Source organism: Ochotona princeps, chromosome 6 (genome assembly GCF_030435755.1).
Source record: "Ochotona princeps isolate mOchPri1 chromosome 6, mOchPri1.hap1, whole genome shotgun sequence".
NCBI lineage: Eukaryota > Metazoa > Chordata > Mammalia > Lagomorpha > Ochotonidae > Ochotona > Ochotona princeps.
Window position 1 is genome coordinate 38058343 of NC_080837.1, and position 22542 is coordinate 38080884.

General features: G+C 45.9%; 2 protein-coding genes and 1 long non-coding RNA gene across 4 annotated transcripts in view; 2 read left to right on the forward strand and 1 right to left on the reverse strand.

Moving 5' to 3' along the window:
• The first annotated feature begins 1247 nt into the window (after positions 1-1247).
• On the forward strand, positions 1248-4630 carry SRP14 (signal recognition particle 14). The gene is made up of 5 exons (XM_004578180.3): positions 1248-1306; positions 1437-1509; positions 1859-1971; positions 3386-3418; positions 4241-4630. Exons 1-5 carry the CDS (start codon positions 1283-1285, stop codon positions 4328-4330), a joined length of 333 nt encoding a protein of 110 aa, XP_004578237.1. The 5' UTR covers positions 1248-1282; the 3' UTR covers positions 4331-4630.
• A 312-nt stretch (positions 4631-4942) lies between these two features.
• The window catches only part of EIF2AK4 (eukaryotic translation initiation factor 2 alpha kinase 4), a 100419-nt gene continuing 82819 nt past the window's right edge, over positions 4943-22542 (reverse strand). Inside the window, exons 29-39 of one of the 2 annotated variants that reach the window (XM_058666084.1) lie at positions 22296-22430; positions 20434-20541; positions 19695-19823; positions 18664-18750; positions 13453-13565; positions 10617-10675; positions 9346-9443; positions 7244-7312; positions 6721-6765; positions 5686-5804; positions 4943-5188 (exon numbers count right to left, since the gene is read on the reverse strand). In XM_058666084.1, the coding sequence (XP_058522067.1) occupies positions 5131-5188; positions 5686-5804; positions 6721-6765; positions 7244-7312; positions 9346-9443; positions 10617-10675; positions 13453-13565; positions 18664-18750; positions 19695-19823; positions 20434-20541; positions 22296-22430 (1020 nt within the window). In that variant the 3' untranslated portion in view covers positions 4943-5130. Of the gene's footprint in view, positions 5189-5685; positions 5805-6720; positions 6766-7243; positions 7313-9345; positions 9444-10616; positions 10676-13452; positions 13566-18663; positions 18751-19694; positions 19824-20433; positions 20542-22295; positions 22431-22542 lie in introns of those variants that run through there. The other variant, XR_009245619.1, reaches the window with a different exon arrangement.
• LOC131480550 (uncharacterized) lies at positions 14109-19681 on the forward strand. The gene is made up of 3 exons (XR_009245621.1): positions 14109-15042; positions 18656-18805; positions 19559-19681. It is a non-coding gene; the product is annotated as an uncharacterized LOC131480550 (long non-coding RNA).

Below are 22542 nucleotides of genomic sequence, written 5' to 3' on the forward strand. Positions count from 1 at the left end.
GATGAGACAGCTGCTTCCAATCAACCAAAATTTACATGAATCTTCTATCTGTATCTGGAGCAAGTTTATCATGGCAAAGGGCCCCATGTAACCCGCAGCTGGCTGCTCCTCATGCTCCTTTGCCCCTGGTTTTCACAGGCTTCTCTAAGTCACCCTCACCCTCAGCCTTGGTGACACCCAGCGCCATGTGCTTTTCTGTTGGTCTTTGCTCTAGTCTTTCCTCCTATCTAAAATTGTCTGTCTGCAGATCTTCATGTAGCTCTCCTTTTAGCTTTCAACATTAAAGATCTCTACTGAGAGAACTTTGCTGACTCCAACTTGAGGTTGGGCTGCCTTCTTCTCTTCCTCCCCTCCTCTCTTGCCCCCCCCCCCTTTTAAAAATAAGATCAACTTATTTTCATCAGAAAGACAGATTTATGGAGAGAAGAGACAGAGAAAGATCCATCTGTTGGTTCACTCCCCAAGTGGCTGCAATGGCCGGAGCTGAGCCAATCAGAAGCCAGGAGCCAGGAGCTTCTTGCAGGTCTCCCACGTGGATGCAGAGTACCCAGGCTTAGGCGGTCCATTACTGCCTTCACAGGCCACAGACAGGGAGCTGGATGGGAAGTGGCGCAGCCAGGAGTCATTCACCGTCAGCCTCCCTCAGTTCATCTTCTAAACTGCTGTAGCTCCAGCTCCTTGCAAGGGTGCACAGGCAAGCGGCACCTGGCCAACACCCATTGTGCAGCTAAACACTGCGTCTTTTCAAAGTCTGCCTATTACCAGAGCAAGGTCTGGGACCCGAGGCTCCTGACTTAGTGCAGAGAAACCAACACTGCGCTCCAGTCCTCCTTGCCATCAGTCATGAGAACTCACTATGAAGGATAGTGAAAATAATGGCCACTAGCATAGCGCATTCTGCATGGCTCGACACTGTCCCGCGTGTTTAATACTCGTCCCCAAACCATGGAGAGGTAGGTGACCCATTGTGCTCTTTGGAATTGGGCAGCTGAGGCACTGGACCACTAGGTCACCCGTTCAACATACAGCTGAACACACACAACTCTACTTTCCAGCAGATCTTTCTCCTGTGTGGGGACTTGGTAGGCGAGCCCTCTCCCAGCATCGTCCCCCTCAGGCAGGACCGAGGGCCACCCCGGGGCCGGCCAGGGGGCGGGGCGAGAAGAAGGCGCGGGCGGCGATTGGTGAAGCCTGGCAGCGGAAGTCCCGCGCAGCTTGGGCGGGACTTCCGGCTGCCCCGTTGGGGCTGTCTGCTAACGGAGCGGAGGGGGGCAACCCTGCCATGGTGCTCCTGGAGAGCGAGCAGGTACGGCCGGGGCGGCGGCGGCTGTGAATCTGGGCTGAGCCCGGGACCCCCGGGTCCTTTTCCGGGAGGGGTGCGGGCTGGGGAAGAGGGAGGCTTCAGCACTGCTAACGGGGCTGCGCTTGTGTTCCAGTTCCTGACGGAGCTGACCAGGCTGTTCCAGAAGTGCCGGCTGTCGGGCAGCGTGTTCATCACCTTGAAGAAGTGTAAGCGGCCGGCGTCGCGGCAGGGCCGGGCGGGGGCCGGGCGAGGGCGTGCTGCAGGCCAAGTGGCCGGTTCGGGGCACCGACCTCTGCGGGGGTAAGGGCTGGTGGCACGGGCCGCAGCCGCCCAGCTCGGTCCCAGGCACGCCAGGGCTCCCCACAACCCTTGAGTGGGATTTCCTGTGCATCTGTGTCCCTGCCTTTCCATGGTGGGAATAGCAGCGGTTTGGCCAAGGCTTGGGTGCTGAGGTTCACAGCGCGGAGCAGGGTGTGGGCCAGGGCGGTATTCACTTTCTATCCACCTGTCAGCAACGCCTGTAGCTGTGCTCACCAGGATGTGTTTTTCATGCAGATGACGGTCGCACCAAACCCATTCCCCGGAAGGGTTCCGTGGAGGGCTTCGAGCCGGCAGACAACAAATGTCTGTTGAGAGCCACTGACGGGAAGAGGAAGATCAGCACCGTGGTGAGCTGGCTTCCCGACTCCGACTTACCTGAGGGTGGCCATTCCCACATCGGGATTTATCTGTTATTAATTGACTTCTGTATTAAATCAAGGCTAGTGTATAGCTCCCAGGCTGTTAGGGGATCAGGACCTTCCTTGACTCCTTTCGTTTTTAGAAACTGCAGCAATAAGGTTGAAATGAACAAAGCTGAGGTCAAATATTTTCTAAAATTTTGGTGACACAGAAACTAACCTGTTCATCCTTACTGCTTATCCTGCCGTGCAGAGCAGTTAGTGTAATTCTTCTCTACACCTTCATTAGTTTTTTGGTACCAGGTGATGTTTTTATTTTTAAAGATTTAGTTATTTTCATTGGAAAGGCAGATTTACAGAGAGGAGATAGAGATCTTCCATCCTCAAGTGGCTGCAACGGCCGGAGCTGAGCCAATCCAAAGCCAGGAGCCAGGGATTTCTGGGTTTCCCACGTGGGGTAGGGTCCCAAGTACTTGGGGCCGTACTATACTGCTTTACCAGGCAATAAGCAGGGGAGCTGGATGGGAAGTGGAACAGCCAGGACATAAACCAGCGCCCAAATGGGATCCCCGCAGTTGAAGAGGGAGGATTAGCCAGTTGAGCCTTGCGCTGGCCTCTGTGCTTTTATTTTTAAGATTATTCCATGATTGTGGTTTGCATAGCAAGCACATGGCTATTTTCTAGGCTTGGCTTGAACGAGATACTGGCACATTTAATCAAGAGATCCTGTCATTCTTTTTATCATGAAGGTTAAATATGGCAAAGTGAGACTTCTGGATTGAGTGACTATCCCTTTATTACAGAGCAGAACTCCTGTGTTCCCTAGTCACATGGGATAGGCAATTCAGGAGAGTGTAAACTGGAACTCACTGAGGTTTCCCTTTGTAAGTCATCTTGAGAAGACGTACAGTAAGGCAAGCTTAACTGGTTTCCAAGAGGAAAGGTGGATGGCACGAAATACAGAAGCCTGAGGAATCCTCTGAAGAAGTAGTTTCTCTAGTGGAAGCTTGCAGTGCGCTAACTAGAACTGGCTTGATGGAAAGCAGTACTGATGCATCTGGCAAAAAATCAACACTGAGAAGTCTGAGATCTTTGTCAAAGCCAGGCAGCAGACTCGGTGCCAACCAGGTTAGAGATCTCCTTCACCAGAGGTGAGGAATGTAACTGCTGTGCGAGTTGCAGCTCTGCCTTCTGCAGCCTGGCGTCATGCCCACGGGGGCAAGAAGTGATCTAGCCTGTCTCTCAGGAAAGTGGAGTAGAAAACTGGCCTTCAGTATGTTATGACCCCTCAAGTTGGGAAAAAATATTTTAGAGAGAAGTATGTTTACTTCATCAGGATTTTAGGAAATTATCTGGGGTGGAGCGAGGATGGGCAGAGTGACCTCTTTACCATCTTTTCCAGGTGAGCTCCAAAGAAGTGAACAAGTTTCAGATGGTAAGTGTCGGGTACTTCATGTGTCCCCCCTCTTAGGGCATCAGCATGACTGAGAAAGCTGTGTTAAGAGTGAAGCTTGGTGCTGGGAGGTGAAGATACATTGCAGAATACACCTTTATTCCCAAATAAAAGGAGGACTCTCAACTGTTAAATATACCTTGACAGTATGACATTAGGTTTTCTACCATTGCCTATACCTACAGTGCCATGGTACACTTAAATAGCAGAATGTTGGACTTGTGATTGCTGCTGAAGGACGGTACTATTGTAATAATATGGGGGCAAGTGGGGGATGGGCAGAATAGGGAGGGAGAAAGGGGAGGTGGAAGGGGGAATCCTTATATGTGCAAAACTGAATAATGGAAAATAATAGCAACAGAAAGGTTGATGTTTGGGTTCCCTGCTCTCCTGTAGTAAGTTTTTACTAATACTTTTTAAGTGAAAACTCCAGGCTGTGGATTTCAGTACTGATCCAGCCTGCCTTTGTAGTTCTAAGCTAGATTTTTGTCTTATCAGTTTTTACATATACTCCACTTAAAATGTCATTGAACAAGAAGTTGTCTTCAGTTTTTCTTTTGCCAAATTAAAAAACAAACAAGCAAAAAAAAAAAAAATCTCAGTGTAGGCCAGTGTTGCAAAAGCTGTGACAGTGCATGTTGCATGTTTTACCATTTTCCATTACAAGTGCTCATTATGGCATTGTTGTCTATATTCCTATCCAGGAGGCGTTTTGATTCTGTCTGTCTGAATTACTGTCCCAGGGCAGCTGACCTGCCCTGTGTCTGTACCCCTTTTACTCGGGTTCTGCTCTGTGTCTTTCAGGCCTACTCCAATCTGCTGAGAGCAAACATGGATGGGCTCAAGAAGCGGGACAAAAAGAGCAAGAGTAAGAAGAGCAAACCAGCACAGTGAGACGCTGACGGCCTGCTTTCCCCAGCTCCCACTCAGTGGCTAGGCTTCCTTTGGTTTTTCTTTTGGGCCACAAGGCTAAGTGTCTGGCTCCCAGTAGCTGCTGTTTCCCTGTGCAATGCGGGTCATCTTAGAGAGAGGGGTTGAGTGTTTACAGGGTAGTTGTGGTAAGAAGCCAGTTTATGTCAGATCTGGCCGGTTGGTCTGTGCTGCATGGTTGTGTTTTCCTGGGGTATAGCTTAAAAGTTTCTCAGACATCTCTGTGAAGCACAATGGATCATTAAACCTGTCTGTCAGCATGGACTGCCTCTCACTTCTTTTCCCACCCGTTTTTCACAGTTGTGGCACTAACTACCAATCCTAGAAGGCCATAAATGATAGGCTTTCACTTATCTTCTTGATTACTGGAGTTGAAGCCTGACAATTTTCTAGAAAATGTTGCGTCATAAATCAAGAATAAAGTTGCCGTGGTAATACTGATTTTTGGTTTTTCTGCCTGTCAGGCTAAACATTTGTAGGTGCTTAGTCATTAGGCCCAAGGGAAAAACAAGGCTGTGTGTGTGTCCTAGCATCATCAACTTAGTATTCACTGATTTGTAATTAAAAACCAGCAGATGTATGAAAGCTTTTATTATATTCAAAAAGATAAATTTATAATATATTACACATGAAAAGCTGACAAAACTCAACTTTGTGGGACAGCTTCTAAGAATTCAAACATAAAACTACAATGAATGTACAACATTCCATTATTCCAGTGTTAAGCTCCTGACTTTGAACAGTGTAATGACACTTCTTCCAGGTTAAAATAAGATTCTGTAGTAATCATCTCTGTAGCTATACAGGAATAGCACAGACACTCTGCAAAAGAAGGAAAAGGGGGGCGTGTTATAAGGAGACTTGACTGTGGGAACTTAATTCACAGCAGGTGGGAAGCTCGTCCCTTAGAAATGGTCGGGTTTATATGGGCTGTGACTGGCTTGGGTCTGCACAAGTTCTGTGTGTGGAGAAGTGGTCACTGCAGGCTTCCATGCAGCTTTCTGTGTGGGTGAAAACACAACTGACTAGCATTTTTATATGAAGCCACAAAACAAGGTAGTCATAATTATTTCCTTTCACATTAACATTTCTAGAATGATGTGGGTGAATCAAATTGGGATAGCTACTCCTAGGACCCAGTGTATTACCCCAGGATCCTGATATGACCACCGCCAGCAAGGTTTCCTGGTTTGCCTGTTGTAGTTCTGACAATAGGTTGATGGCCACTATACCTCAAAAGACACTAAAGTGTGTCACTCTGAGCCCCCCTCCTTGAGTTTCAGCCTGTGAAACCTGTTACGCTTTAAGTGATCACTTACTTTTTTTCTACTTTGATGTTATAAATTTCATCACAGACCAGTTTGAGGTATCTTTGCTTTGGTAGGCGTGACAGCAGCTGCTTCACAGTTGTGTTAAATGCTTGTTCATCAGCGTCCCACTAGCAAGACAAAACAACAGGGCACTTGGGTTATTTAACCAGGTTTTTCTGACTTATTAAGGAAACATCAGTGCCATTTCTCCTCAAATAGCCACGAATCAGCTACTGGGAGAAAGCGCTGCCGGTGGCAGCCAGGGTTTGCCTTTGAAGCCTAAACTTTCCTCACAGCAAGACTGCAGGCGCCCGGTTATGGCCTGGTTAACAAGGCTGGAGCCCAGCTGCGCTAGAGTGATTTTAGACCACTTATCTCTACCTCCTGTTTGTGTCAGATGCTTTCATGTGAGTGGATTATAAATCAGTAAAGGACTAGTGTAATGACATAATGAACATTCTTAAAAGTTTCATAGAAAATGCATTTTATGAGAAAATGTATGAACTTACAAGTTTTTGTACTTTTTAAATTTTAAAAATACTTATTTGTTAAAGTTACAGAAAGAGGGAGACACAGATATTTTTGAGCTCCTCTTTACTTTACAAAGATGTTCCTCATTCATCTCGTAAATCCCAAGCCCAGCCTTTGAGTCAGCCAATGAGAGTTAGTTCAATGATGAATGACCCTTGGGAGCTGATCTGGGAGCTCCTTGCTGTTGGATATCATTGCTTTCAGGCCCTCTCAGTATAATTTTATTTTATTAATTTTTTTTCCATGGACCTTTTCAAGTTCCCTTGAATATACCTTTAAAGAAATAAAGAAATTTAGAAAGGACCTGAATTAACTTTAGTTTGTACCAAAGATCTTCTGTGTAGTTCTAACCTACGAATGAGCCTCCCTAGCCAGGATGATGGTTTACTTGAAAGCACTGTATAGTGGCTAAGAAAACAGGAGAATACTATCATTGAGGAACTCTAACATCATTTTTAATCCGATCTGGCAAATGCACAGCAAACAGCACAGTCTAGAATTCCTGTTGCTTACCTCTAATGATAGAAACTGTAAGATGGTTTCTTTGGGTAGATCCACCTATTAACACAGAAACGTACATCATCTATCAGGCGACTAACGTGTGGCTTTGGAGACTGCACAGTGAATATGGCCGGCAGAGTCTCTGCCATGCTACTGTGCTCTAACCCAGCTTGAGCTGCACTGACCCGTGCACTGTCAGCCAACTGCTGTGAACGTGGGAGCAGGGGAACCCTCCCCATCCCACACAGTGCACCTAATGCGCAGGCTTGGTACAGCAGAGGCCCGAGATGTGTAGGAAGTAAGGATTTTGGTTTTTATTCTGCCTACCCCCAGCTTCCAAAGAAAGGAAAGGGAGAAACAAAACCCCTTTAGTTGTCTAAATCTGTCTTTGCAGGTTTAGGTCAAACATGGTTCACATCAGTGACAAGTCCTGTATCCAAACACTGCTGACACTCAGACACGCTCTGAACGCGTAGCAGCTGCTCTGACAGGACGGACAGAAGGCAGCCTCAGAATGGTAAAGAAAGTGACTTACAGCCAGAATCTCAATCTCGCTGCTCTTCTGATGTAAGTTAGCAAGGGAGGTTTGAAGTCGGGTTTGCACCTGACAAGAAAATGGAATTCAGAACATGTTAAACCGAACCATCTTTTCTGCCATGTCATTTGCCATGTCCCAGAAAACATTACAGAGTAACAAAGCAATGCCTAGAGAAGACTCCAGATAGTGCTTAATCTACCTCAAAAAGGAGCTTTCAGCCATTGGACTCAAGGAAATTGTAAGAACCTGTTGTGATCATTTGTATAATAACCTTTATTGTTCACTTCTTGAGATATTTGAAATAATTCCCGGTAAAGGCACAGAGCAATGGTATAAGTGGAAGCAGAGAGAGATTTTAGTATCACTGAATTTTAGGGTAGGCATTTGGCTCAGTGAATTTTATTTATTTGTTTTTAAGGATTTATTTGTTTTCATTGGAAACAAATGATTCATTCCCCACATGGCTGCATCGGCCAGAGCTGAGCCTATCTGAAGCCAGGAGCCAGGTGCTTCTTCCAGCTCTCCCATGTGGGTTCACATCCCAAGGCTTTGGGCATCATCTGCTGCTTTCCCAGGCCACAAGCAGGGAGCTGGAAGGGAAGTGCAGTAGCTAGGACACAAACCGGTACCCATATGGGATATGGGATTCCAGGCGTGCAAAGTGAGGACTTTTAGCCACTAGGCTACTGCACAGGGCCCTTTTCTTTTCTTTCTTTCTTTCTTTTTTTTTTTTTTTTTTTTTTGTTTACTTGAAAGGCAGAGTAATAGAGACAGGGAGAGAAATCTTTGTGCTCTGGTTTATTTCCAAATGGCTGCATTGACTAGGGCTGGGCAGGCTGAAAACAAAAACTCAGAACTACATCTGGGGGTGGGAACAGGTACTGAAATCCTTGGGTTACCACCTGCTGTTTTCCCAGGTGCATTAACAGGGAGCTGGAGCAGAAGCTGAGCAGCCAGGACCCAAACCATTACCCATATGGTATTCTGGAGTTACGGCACAGTGCCAGCCCTGGCTCAGGGACCAGTCTGCTCGGGACACCTGCATCCCTCGTCACAGCTGCTAGGCTTCTGACCCAGCTTCCTGCCACTGTTCAGCCTGGGTGGAAACAGGGAAGTTGCACACAGGAGCGTTGGCCCCAACTTCAGCCTAGCTCAGCCCTGGCTGTGGTGGGCATCTGGGATGTGAACTAGTGGGTAGATGTCATTTTTTCTTTAAGATGTATTTTTTTTTTTTAAAGATTTACTCATTTTATTACAGCCAGATATACACAGAGGAGGAGAGACAGAGAGGAAGATCTTCACTCCCCAAGTGAGCCACAACGGGCCGATGCGCGCAAATCCGAAGCCGGGAACCTGGAACCTCTTCCGGGTCTCCCACGTGGGTGCAGGGTCCCAATGTATTGGGCCGTCCTCAACTGCTTTCCCAGGCCACAAGCAGGGAGCTGGATGGGAAGTGGAGCTGCTGGGATTAGAACCGGCGCCCATATGGGATCCCGGGGCTTTCAAGGCGAGGACTTTAGCCGCTATGCCACGCCGCCGGGCCCCTAACTGTATTTGTAATGAAAACAATGTCTACCCTTTTAATGCTCCCTTTCCGACATTTATGGTCACTATATTTCACTTACATTCTTATTGCTTCCCTCTGTTGCTAACAATGCTTGTATCATGCATATACTTCTGAGGTTATAAGCTCATTGATATTTTACATACATCTCAGCATGGCATCAGGCATATAGCAGGTATACCAGGGCATGTCTGGGCTCAGGAACCTGCCTCAAATCTTGCAGTCAACCTCTTCTGCTTTGTTACTTAGAACAAAGACAGACCCCCACTGCCATTAGGAGCAAATGAGGACGTTTTATTTAGGAGCAATCGTTCTGACAACTGCTTCTCTTTGCCTGTTTGCCTCACACTCCAGGAAAAGTGGGGTTGAATGCTGGCAGCAGAGTGGCTTTGTATTGAAGAGTTTCAGAAGGTAAGAGGGTACCACAATGGAGGAAGTGGGAGACAAATATTTCCTAGTAATCCTAGGGTTCTTATTCTTGTGTGTGTCCTCCTCAGGCTCACTGGGAAAGCCGGAGGAAGCCAGCTCGGCATACCTGGGTTTCATACCGCCTCCTGGTGCTAGCCGACAGCTTCTCTGGGGCGATCACACTCACGATGGGAACAACTGTTGCTCCGTGGATTTCAAACAAACCTAAGTCAGAGAGTTACAGGATTGGTGGTTTTATCTGGTCTCACTTCTACAGCACACTGTTTAAGAAACAGCTAGTTTACTAGGTACCCTGTTGTGATTCTAAGTGCTGACTTAAGTCTGGGCTTTGCTTCCTAACTGTTCAGTCTCCTGCCCTAAACTGGGAGGGGCCCAGGACCCCGACACACAGCAGTGCTGATGCTCCTCTCAGGTGAGTGTTGGGTGATGAAAATGAAGGGCAGGCAGCAGGAGGCTCCAAGGCCTCCTGAGTTTCAAACCAAGTTAGGCGTTTCCCAAACTCTGATACTTCTCTAAATTCCTCCAAGTATTCGAAATCTCATGGCACAAAGTTAAACCTAACAGAAATGAATGGGAAAGACCCAGTTCTGTTGAAAGACAAACGTCCTCTCATAGTCTTTTTTTTTTTTTTTTCTCTCATAGTCTTAATTGCAACACATCAGTAAGGACAGCAGAGGTGATGAGACCTCTGTCAGCACTGTTCCTCTGGGCTTTCATGGAAATAAGGTAGGCACCTACTCCTCAGGGCAGGGCTGCGCGTCCGGAGCCCCCCAGAAAGCAAACCTGCTAACTGCAAGTCTTCCTACACGATAGTGCCATATTTGCACATAACCTACTCATATTCTTGTCTGTTTAAAATCACTGCTAGGTTACTCATAATCCCTGATAGATGGTAAATGCTAGGTAAATGTTTATGGTCAAGAAAGACGTTTCTTCATGCTTAGTGCACATGCAAAATTTTTTCCACAAAGGTTTTCATCCTAGGTGGGTTGAATATACAGATGCCGAGCCCATGGATACAAAGGCCCGAGTTTTTTTTTCCAAGGGACTTCAAGGACTTTTCTTCAATCCCTTGTGTGGGAAACATTACTCAGAAAATTACACATATTTTACCTATACAATTGACCAAGTCAGCGGAAGATAAGATGACTTGCAGAAGTTGGGTATTGCGAGATGCTACATCCTAAGACACCTAAGTCCCCATTATATCATTTTCCAGCATGTGAGCATCAAAGTATAGGGCTGAATTACAGGTGGCACAATTTGTTGTACAGTGTCATTTCAAAAATATATTTCCAGTGTCACAAAGTGTTAGTCATGTCTTAAGTGTTTAGAGCAAACACAGAAGCATATTCAGATTATAATTAGTCATTATACCTGAGGCGTTAGAAAAGGACCCCTTCAGATTTTGCACTGCAAGATTATCAGAAACTTCTCTAAAAACAAGCAAACAAAAACAATTAGAAAAGTCAATAAGGCAAAAGCAACACAGAAAATTTACAGCGAGTTACATGTATAGTGAGCCACATTTTAAATTAAACATAAAAATTTCCACCTGTTGGTTATTAGTAGGAGGAAAACCACAAACCAACAACATAAATTGACACTTAGTTATGCTTTTGGTCAAGAGCAAATAAAAAGTCACACACAGGATGCCATTTTGAATTAACAAATGCCTAAGGAAAACATTGAGCTATTCAGCTGGGTTTGAAGTCCTGGCTCAATGCAAGAAGTTCATTTCAATAAAATATAATGGGTGTTTTTTTCTGCACCTCTCAATACAAGGAGACATTAACAACAGCATTTACCCCTCCTTCATTAAGGCAGTGGCCTGGCAGAGCACTGGGTGAAGAATATTCTTTCAAAAGCTTTATGAATGTTCTTTGAAATGCTGTGAATTAATTGATTGCCTCTGAGAGACACAATAGCATACTGTCTTGGCAAAACAGGGAAATGATTATTTGCATAGACAAAAAAGATTTTCATGAAACTGCACTGTTAAGATTAAAATCCCATGTAGCCCTTAAGGTGTCTTGGTGTTCACCTCCACACACTATTCTTTGTTGCCATTTTTTTCTTTTCTAAACCGGTTTGCTCTGGATCTAAGTCTAATGGCTGGTGACCTCAGGAACATGACATTCCCCTAAGGAAAGCCTGCTGGTGAGTTAATTAAAGCTAGGTGCAAACAGCCTTGAAGCAAAAAGCAGGGTCTTTTGTGTGGAAGCCAGGATCTCAGTCTTGGCACTACTGATATTTTGAGCCACATAATCCTTTGTTGGCAGAATGGGGGTGAGGGAAAGGTTGGGAATGACAGGGGGAAGGGACAGCCCTGTGCACTGGGCGATGTTTCAGCAGCATCCTTGGCCTCAACAGAACACTAGCTGCTGCCCTCAGCTGTTGCAGCCAAGTATGTCTCCACATGTTGCCAGATGTTTCGGGGGGGCAGAATCACTGCTGGGTGAGGATCACTGATAGAAGCCAAAAGAGTATGCCGTTTTCTGATTATATGTGTGCTAGAGCTGCAAATATATACAGAAGCTTAGTGAGGAAATCTAAAATCTCTATATCCTAGTAACCAGAAATAATTACAATTAAACATTTAGTAAGCCTTCCAGATATTTCTCAAGGTCTAGGTTGTATATTTTGGTTACAAGTGAAACGGGACATTAGCCAACCTCTGGATATCTTTCCATGTCAATAAACTCAGCTTTTTCAGAATCATTGTTTTTAAAAGGCACAATGTTTCACTGTATTTGACATAATTCAAACAGTGGCCCACCAGTGCATATTTTGATAACTGTAACTGAGAGATTCTCAAAGTGTGGTTGGGGACTTTGCAGGTCCCAAAGATCCTTTCAAAGGGCCTACAGCGTGAAACCATCAGCTTAATGATCCTAAAATGTTAACTGTCCTATTCACCCTCTTCCTCCACAAATATACTACCAAGCTTCCCAGAGACTATGTGACATGTGATGTCACAACTGACTGAATGCAGAAGCTACAGAAAAGAATCGTTTCTTCTGTTAAGGTATTAAAGAGATTACAAAACTATAAAACAATGCAGGGAAGCAATTTGCAAGTATGAAAACCAGTTCCACTTTTAGAAATCTTTGTTTTCCAAAATACAGTTATTTTCTATTACAGATGTTACTCAGATTAGCAGGTAATTAATGGATTTATTTTTATTTGAAAGGAAATAATTATTTTAAAAGTGCTTACGTTTTAATTTTTGACACAGAAAATATTGATAGCTATAGCTCACATAAACAATAGTTCTTTGCAATCCTCAATTAGTGTTAAACGCCAGAAAGAGGTTCTGAGTCCAAAGTTTGAGAATAGCTGTTAATAATTTTTACTATTAATATCTGAAAGTGGAATTGGTGGGTTAGTAGTTTTAGATTTTTAGTGTTAATGCCTTGCTAAGTTCCTATCCAGAGGTTTGAGTCAATTCATGTTCCTAGCATGAGTATATGAAATGTCTTCCAAGATTATTCAAATTACATGGCCAACACTGATTGAACTTCACTGATTAGCGGACCGAGCGGGACAACAACAGAAAGAACTGGGCTCCTCAGGACTTCCAGAGGATCAAATATCCTGGGAAATGACATTGCCATGGCTTGAGTGTGTGGAACCCGAAGGTTCCAAGTGCTGGCAGCTTGGTGTCCCATGTGACAGCTGAGAGGTGGTAGAATCTTCAAGAGAGGGGGCCTCATGGAAGGGGATTAGGCCGAGGGGCACCGACTTGGGAGGTATTAATAGTGGTCTGGTGAGTTGGTTCCTGTGAGAGAGGGGGTTGTGACAGGCTGAGGTGACTCCCCACACTTGGCTGCTTCCCTTTCTGTTCTCCACTGTGTTGTGACACACCAAAGGGACTCTCAACAAAGGCTGAATGCTGGAGGCTGGCCAATCTGGGACTTACAGCCTCCCAAGCTGTGAGCTATGTAAATGTCTTTTCTTTCTAAGACACTTGTCCTCAGGTATTTCATCGCAGCAACACAAAGCAGACTAACACAGTTATAAAGAACAGATGTTGAAAACAAGATACAATGAATCCTATATGAGGGTCATATAATGAAACTGTTGACTGAATGAGCCAGAAGCAACAAACAGAATGCTTCAGCAGAAGTAACCCTGACTTTTACAATCACTTTGAACAGTTTCTGCATAGGTCACTGCAGGTAAGTTTCTGGGTTTTTGCTTGCTAAGTTACCTGATACTCCTCTCATCGCTGATTTTAGTCCTCAGCTTCTGCACAACATGGTCCACAAGATCAGACTCCAGCACACGCTTCTCTGTTTGCCTTTCCTTCTCAAAAGACTTGACCTTAGAAACAAGACAGGTCCATTATTGGGAGGTTTCTGAAGCCATGAGGTTGACTCAGAGCACCACAGTGAGATGGCTCAATCAGCAGTGGCCACTGGGTCTCCATTGGGTGTCATGTTCTCCAGGGTACACTGGAGCATGTCTGGGGACATTTTTGGATGCCACAACATTGGGGGTGCTACTGGCATCCTATCCTGTGTATGGAGTTCAGGGGTTCTGCAAAACAATGCATGGGAAAGCCCCACAACAAATTTTCTCATTCCGAACTTCAGAGATTTTGCTGTCAAGGGGAGGGTGCTGGCTGTGGTGGGTAAGCCACTTGGCACTGTTGCTGAGAAACCTGGTTCTGGGCTGCTTTGTCACACAATGGCTAGGGACCATGAAAATAAGGGGAGAGAGAGCTGGGTGCTCAAAGAGGAAGGCTTCTGCCCAGGAGTCCACTTAGAACCTTGGCCAAGGACTAACCTGTGCTTGGTTGAGAGGACACCATTGAAGGCTCAGGAAACAGAAATGACAGCAGGTTCAGTCTTACCAGAAGGTGGAGAGGCTCCACATACCCACAGCTGCAGGCTGAATTCTCCCAAGGGGGACTGCCTGAGCCCTGGCCTAAAGGCTGCCCTGGACTTGCCCCACACATATCCTTCAAAGGGTGCAGAGGAAATAACCTGGATGAGGCGAGTAGGGGAAGCTTATCAAGGGACAGACCCACTATGATCACAGCCCCAGAAGGACAAGTAGAATATTTGAAAAAATAATGTCTGAAAATGGTTGGGTTCAATGAAAACTGTAAACCTAGAGTTTAAAGAAGCCTTTTGAATACCAAGCATCAGATACAAAAAGAATATCATGGCAAAACAGACCATAGACTGCCGAAAACCAGTGTGAGAAAAATCTTAGGAGCATCCAGAAAATAGTAAAAGTTATAGACACAGGATCAAGGCAGACTTTTTGATAGAAACCAAGTAGAAGATAATGCAAGACATTTTCAAATGTGAAAAGAGAAGAGTATCAATCTTCACTATAAATCTAGCAAAAATACTCAAAAATGAAAAATGAAGGTATAGGGCTGGTACACAGCGTTAAGCCACCTTCAATGGTGCTGGCAGCCCATCTGAGTGCAGGTTTGAGAACCAGCTATTCTCCTTCCAATCCAACATCCTGCTAATGTGCCATGGAATGCAGCTGAAGATGGTCCACGTTTTTGGACCCCTGCATCCATGTGACAGACCTGAACTGAATTCCTGGTTCTCAGTCTGGCAATGACCTATTGGCTAACTCCTCACCTTGCATGCACTGGAATCCCATATGGGTGCTGGCTCATGTCCTGGCTGCTCCACTTCCCATCCAGCTCCCTGCTTATGGCCTGGGAAGGTAGTAAAAGATGGCCCAAAGCCTTGGGACCCTGCACCCGCATGAGAGATCCGGAAGAAGATCCTGGCTCCTGTCTTCAAGTTGCATTGGCTCAGTTCCAGCTGTTGTGACCTGGGGAGTGAATCAGCGGATGGAAGATATTTCTCTCTGTATGTCTTTCTCTCTGTGAAATCAGCCTTTCAATACAAATGAATTAAATAATAAAAAAAAGAATTTTTGGCTCTGGCTTTAGCCTGGTCCAGGCCTGGCAATTACAGTCACGTGGAGTTAATCAGCAGATAGAAGAGTATGCCAGGGGCTCGGCAGCATGGCCTAGTGGCTAAGGTCCTCGCCTTGATCCCATATGGCTGCTGGTTCTAATCCTGGCAGCTCCACTTCCTCTCCTCCTCTCAGTATATCTGACTTTGTAATAAAAATAAAATAAATCTTAAAAAAAAAAAAGAAGAGTATGCCTCTCTGCCTTTCAAATAAATATATTTATTATACATATTTTTATCTGCATAAAAAAAGGTGAAAGCAGGTTAAGCTATTTCTGGTGATGCTTGCAATCCTATTTGTTTTTAAAAGATTTATTTATTTGAAAGGCAGAATTACAGAGAGAGAAAGGAGGAAATTGAGAGAATCTTCCATCTTCTGATTTCTTCCCCAATGGCTGCAACAGTGAGAGCTGGGCCAGGCTGAAGTCAGGAACCAGGAATCCCATCTGGGTCTCCAATAGGGTACATGAGCCCAAACACTTGGGTCATCTTCCACTGTTTTCCCAAGACATTAGCAGGGAGCTGGATTAGATGGCTAGAACCAGAACCCATATGGATTACTAGCATTGCAGACAATTTAACCCATATACCATCAGTGACAGCTCCTTGCTTCAACTTTGGAATGCATGGGATTGAGTTGCCAACTCTGCTTCTTTCTAATGTACACCCAGGAGGCATCCCAAATCTGAGTTCCTGGGTTTAGGCTCTGGATCCAATCCAGTTTTCACTTCCTGCAGACCCTGGGAAGCAGCAGGTGATGGCTCAAGTATCCAGGTTCTTGCTATCCATGTGGGAGACTTGAACTGAGTTTCTAGCTCCCACTTTCAGAACTGCCCCAGCTTCAGCCATTTAGGGAGTGAACTAGTGTACTGGACCCCTTTCTGACTGTGAACATGCTTGTATGTGTGTGTGATTAAAAAAAAAAAAAGCCACAACCGATGCTGTTACCTAACATGCCCTGAGAGTTACTGAATATTCCTCCCTAACAATGCAGAATATATTTAATTTTCAAGTGTACACAAAACATTCACAGTAACATACCATATTTTGGACATAAGTCTTCAGCTTAATGGATGGACTTAAGGATAATGACCATTTGTTCCTTTTGGGATTATGATTGGTTGGATTGCCGTATGGACTTGTGATTTGCTATTGTGCTCTATTGTCACCAAGCTTGATTAATAAAGACTCCTTAATAAACTTCAGACATGTCTGGTGTGATCTCGCTCGCACCTTGAAATAAAATGAATATGGGAACTGGCACCATGGTGTAGCATGCTAATCCGCCTGTGGCACCAGCATCCCATATGGGTGCTGGTTTTTATTCCAGCTGTTTCACTTCCAATCTAACTTCCTGCTTAGAGCCTGGGAAAGCAGCAAAGGATGGCTCAAATCCTTGGGCGCCTGTATCCACATGGGGGACCCCCAGGGGAGGCTCCTGGCTCCTGGCTCCTGGCTTTTGGATCGGCTCAGCTCTCGCTGTTGAGGCCATTTAGGGGAATAAGCCAATGGATGGAAGATATTTCTCTCTCTCTGTCTGTAACTCTGCCTTTCAAATAAAAATAAATCTTAGGAACAACAACAAAAAAAGAAATGAATAAAGTATAATATCTAGGCAATACCCTGATACCTGAAAGTGAAAGTCAGAAGGAAACAGAGAAAATGTTCTGAATGGACTGCAAATGAAAGTACTGCATGTAAATGTATGGGACACAACTCATGTAATACTTGGATTGAAATTGATAGCACTGAATCCTTACACTTAGAAGACCAAACATCAGTGCTCTTAGCCACGTGTCAGCACCTTGTGTTTTTGTAAAGGGCAATAGAGTAAATATGTTAGCCTTTGTGGGCTGAAGAATCTCTACCACACAGTCTTCTTTGTGTTCGAGAAGCAAGGAGTTCAGGAAGAAAAAGGAGGAAGGAAGTGGTGGTGGGGGGGCAGGAAGTGGGAGGAGGGAGGGAAGAACGGAGGGAAGGGAGAGAGACAGAGAGAGAGAGAGACAGAGAGAGAGAGAGAGAAGCACCTGTCCAGGTCTCCATTAGTTCACCTCCAAATGCCCACAACAGGTGTGAGCGGACCAGCCTGAAGCCAGGAGATGGGAATTCAATTCCGTCTTCACTGTGGGTGCCAGGGATCCAAATACTTCAGCCACCACTTGCTGCCTCCTGGGTCAGAAGCAACGCCTGGCCTGGAACCCAGGCACTCCGACTGGGATTGCAGGGGTCCTAACCAGAGTCTCCCCCATCCTCCAATTTGTGAGCTCTTCCTGAACTCACAGAGCGTACAAAAGAGGCTGTGGGCTAGATATGGTTCAGGCTGTAGTTTGTCAGCCCTCACCCTAGAGTTCTACTTGAAGAAACTAGAGAAAAAACTTCAGGAAAGATACAAACTACTAATCCTCATATTTGAAGAGGCAAACCCAGCGTTTCTCTGTCTGGGCTCATGTGGCTTTTCCAGTGAATTCTACTGTAGAGCCCAAATTTAGCTCCAGCAGAAAAAGGGTCAATAGGATGCCTGCAGGCAGAAGACCTTGTGAGATAAGGAGCGGCAGAAGACCTTACAAGATAGAGAGCTAGGAGCCGTTGGGTGCTTTCCAAGAGCTAGGAACAGTAAGCTTCAGTTTCCCAAGTTTCCATTTTTACAAAAGAAAGATAAGTTTCCATTTCTCAGACATTGAGTCATTCTTGAAGACTACTTTGAGCAAGGGCAGCTCCTGTACCAATCATAGCCTTGTGTAACTTAAAGGTGCCAATGAGATCCCTGTAACTATGCATCTGCTTCTGTAACCCCGCTTCCTGCTTCCCATATCCTATAAAAAGTCCCAGCTTGTGCAGCTCGGCGCGACTCCCTGCTAAAACGCCCGGGAGCGTCCACGAGCCCGTGTGAAATAAACCTTGCCTCATGCATGATTGCATCTCTTGGTCTCCTGTCTCGTGTCTGCCGGAGGGCTCCGTTCGTCCGGGGGTGAGGGGCCCCTGGCCCCTGCCCACTCGGGTTTAACACTACTAAGTACTGTAAGATAGAATGTGGTAGTAATTGTACTCAAAATCATATGGAAACAGAAGGGGAGATGACACTCCCATGTCATTTTAGGAGGCCAACATTACCTAATATCAAAACCAGGCAAAGGCACAATAAGAAAAAGACCAGAAAAAATGCTGAAAAACAATGCTGATGACCTTTCTTTATAAATGATTAGAAATAAAGTTAAGAGGTCACAAATGCTGTCTGGTAAAACTTGTGAGGAAGCAGCCAGAACAGGCTTGTGCCCTTGTTTTCTTAGATGGAAAGAGAACAAAGCAGATGGCCAACGCTGGTGCTTTAAAGGGTCTAGAGGAGCTGCTCTGGCCGAGTCCGCTTTCCTGCCTTCACAATGACTGGGAGGAAGTCTGCAGCTGCACTGACGGCCTTCCATGCCCACCTGTGGGCAACCTATCGGGCTGTGAGAAGCGTGCCAGAGCCTTACCTTGACATGACTGCCTTCTTTATCAGAGACAAGTGCCACGTAGGTGATTTTGTGATGTCTGCAGTACTCCTGTAGTTCCTCTTGGGACTGAAATCAATGAGCAGTGCATACAATGAACAGACAGCACCTGGGGCAGCTTCAGGTAACTATGGGTAACGAAGATCTGGATTTTAACAGAACTTAAATGTGCTGTCTTCCTGGGGTATGACTGTTAGCCAGGAGCACAGTGTTCAAAGGGGGAAGCAGTGTCTGTTTTCCTTTCTTTATTTTCATGATGGTTCTAAGGGCTGAGGACAAAAGCGGTGAGGAATGTAGCAAGAGGATCTCAAAAACTGCATGTCTTAGTGAAGTTGCCAAAAATTATCTCTCTCTCTCTCACACACACACACACACACACACACACACACACACACACACACACACACACAGTATTGGTGGAAGGCAAGGGGAACAAACTGGTGGAAGATAGACAGAGGTCAGTAGCCGAGCACCAGATTGGCAGCACTTTCTGGGCCTGCCCGGTCAGTAGCAGAGGGCAGGACAGTGTGCCTCTCTAACTGAACAGGCAGGAGCGTCACGGCTCTACCAGAGGAATAAAAATGGATGCTCAGCGATTTGGATTTGGTTCTGATGAATTACACGCACGCTGGGTAGCAGCAGCGACAGAAACCTCTTGGCAGGTGACATGTGCAGCGCAGGAAGGAGGGATGATTTAAAGTGTGCGGGAGGATGTGCGGGATAAATTGCAAACACTTGCCATTTTATAAAAGAAACTTGAGCATCCATGGATTTTGATACTTGGTGTGGTCCTGAAACCAATCCCCACTTGGATACAAAGGGCTACTACCATATGTGTTGTTTGAAGTTACTAAGTGTGTGCTATTTGTTATTGCAGCAATCAGCAACTCATACTGAAAGCAACTCCAATGACAGAGATAAAGGGAGTGTGACAATGCAGAGGCACACGGGAGGATTTCACCTGGAGGTCCCCACCATTCTCACTTCACTCACAGCACACTCTGTCCCCTTACCTGTGACCAGTCGTACATGATCTCTGCTGCGATTCCTGCTGCCCAGAGTTTCTGGGTCAGGTTGATGGCCCTTGACATGGACATCTGGCCAACACTGACAACCAGGAGGTCGCAAGAGCTTGTTGTAGCCTGCGTCACAAACAGAGTGAGTACCCTGAGAGGAGGGAGGTGGAGGGTGTGGCTGTGGGTCGGTAGGGCAGCAGTGTTCATGGGCAGACAGGCAATCATGGCAACACAACATGCAAGAAGGCTTTGTTTCAAAATGACATTTTGAAAAAAGAAAGGCACAGTCAAAAAGCTCCTCTGGTCTTTTGAGGTGAAAATTATTCCAACTTCTCTGAACTAGCAGGAAGATATTTTCCTCTGGAAAAGCTATTCGTGCCTGAAACACCAGAGGAAAAGCATGGGTTTTTAGTTCCGTAGATCATAGCAAGCTTTCCGAGCAAGCAGCCAGCATGAGAATCTGCCAACAATGAAAACGTCTTACAAGTGCACAGTACACTGCAGGCCACCACAGAGGCCAACAGCCAGGCTGGGAAAGGGCGAACAATCCAGGATAGTGCAGCTACAGAGCACGGAGTCCAGGATTGAAGTGTAAGCCAGGGGCTCGCTGATCACATGGGTGATTGTTTCCCAAACCCTAAGTCTGTGCTGCTACTTCTGGGGCTCCCTGTAAATGACCACAAAAGACAAGCCATACGTGTCTCAAAGCCCACCGGCAGGCACAGCTGGAACTTACAGGCTCCTCCACATTGAGGACAGCAGCGCATATCTTGTCAATGGCTATGCTGACACCGATGGCAGTGGGAACTGGCCCCAGAGCTTGCGGTCCTCTAAACTGGGGAATCTGTGGAGAGACAAACACTCTGGTTATGAAATGGAGAGGGGAAAGTGGAAGAAAGAGGTGAAAGGGGTAAACAGGCAGTCCTTTCACCCTGAGGGCTCCATGGCAGGCAGAGTGAGGAACCTGGACCTTCACCTTCATCTGACAGCAACAAGGCTGCACCCCTCCTGCCCCTGCCCACAGGGGTGTGGGACCAGAGGGAGCCTGCTAAAGCAGAAGTAAACAGGGTTCACATCTCAAAACACAACAACACAAGTGTCCAGGATACAACTGAAAACCGTGCGTTGTGCCAAGAACCTAGCAGATCTCCACCTGAATGAGAAAGAGATCCAACAGAGCCCTACACAGCGGGCTCACACAGAGCAAGCTGATGAGGGTTTTGCAGCAACCTCAACAGGCGGTACATCCAGGGTTGGGGTAAGTTAAAAAAAAAATAGAACGTTCTTCACAAAGGAATAGCAGATTGAAGAAATCACTCACGGGATGGGTATCACGGCAGAAGAGAGTAAACAATGAGGGAAACTGAAGACATGGCATGGGAACGACATGATGTGAATGACACAGAAGTCAGACTGTGGAGCAAACAGGCTCAGAAGCTCAGGGACGTCGCAGTGGGATAGGAACAAGGTAAGTGTGAAATAACGCCTGAAAAATTCCCAAGACTGGCGAATGACAGAAACCTATAATTAAAGAGAGGAAGGAAGCAAACCCCAAACAGCACAAATGCAAAGAGACTGAGGCCAAGACACACTATAATTTAATTTCAAAGGAAAAAACAAGGAAATTCTCAAAAGCATCAAATGAGAAACACCTTTGCACAGAGGAGAAGGATTTCCAATAACTGTATTTCCCATGAGAAACCAGAACTTTTGGGTAAACACAAAGGACTGCTCATCTTGAATTCTCCAGATTGTTTTTGACAGTCAACACAAAGTTTACCACTCTTTGGAGTGGGATGATTGATAACAAGTCTGTTATAATGGGGTTGGGGGTGAAGGGACCCAAGGGTGCAGTAGGGTCTGCGTCATCAGAACTGGCCCGCTGTGGGTCCCAGCACAGCTCTGGGCACCGTCCTGATCTCGTGGCCGTGGTTATGGGAAACCACGTGTGTGCTAGGATGACACAGAAGTATACACATACACTGTATCAATGTTACTCTCCCACTTTTGATATGTTCCTAACATTACCTTAAGAAACTGGGAACGGTAGAGATTTTTGTACTACCTTTGGTATTTCCTGAAACTTATCATTTTTTTCCTCTCTTAAAAAATGTACATTTATTTAAAAGCAGAATGCCAGAGAGAGACAGAAACAGAGTGAGGGAGATCTTCACCCACTGAGTTACTCCCCAAATGGTCTTTAACAGTCAGGGCAGGCCAAAGCCAGCAAGCAGGAATTCTGTCTGGCTCTCCCATGTGGGTGGCAGGAAGCTAAGGAATTGGGCTGTTATCTGCTGCCTTCCCAGGTGCATCAGGAGGAAGCTGGATCAGAAGTGGGAGGGCCACGACTTGAACCAGCACTGTGACAGGTCATCTGGGCATATCCTAAATGCCACAGTACCTACCCCTGATTATTTATGTTTTAAAAAATGACAAATGTGGTTCACATTATACTTCTGTTTCTAGCTGAAAATATACAGAGGTGGTCAGCTATACTACTGGCTCAGTGTGTGTGTGTACGGGTTAGAGAAATTTCAAAATAAACTGTGGAGGACACAAAATCAAACCAGACCCACTGGCCGCAGGGTGGGCCCTCACCAGTAGGTCGTATCTGCCGCCAGCAGCGAGGATTTCAGGGACAGCCCTCTGCCTTCGTCTGATGAATGCCACGAACTGGAAGATGATTCCGTTGTGCTGCTGCACCTTGTAGACCAGGCCCAGGTTGATCAGGACCTGAGGAGGAAAATGCCACAGCAGCATTGTTGTGGGCTGAGGAGCTGGTTTACATTCCTTTAGCTGAGCACTCAGGAATCAGGCCTACAGCAGTAGCACCTAGCCTTTGCAG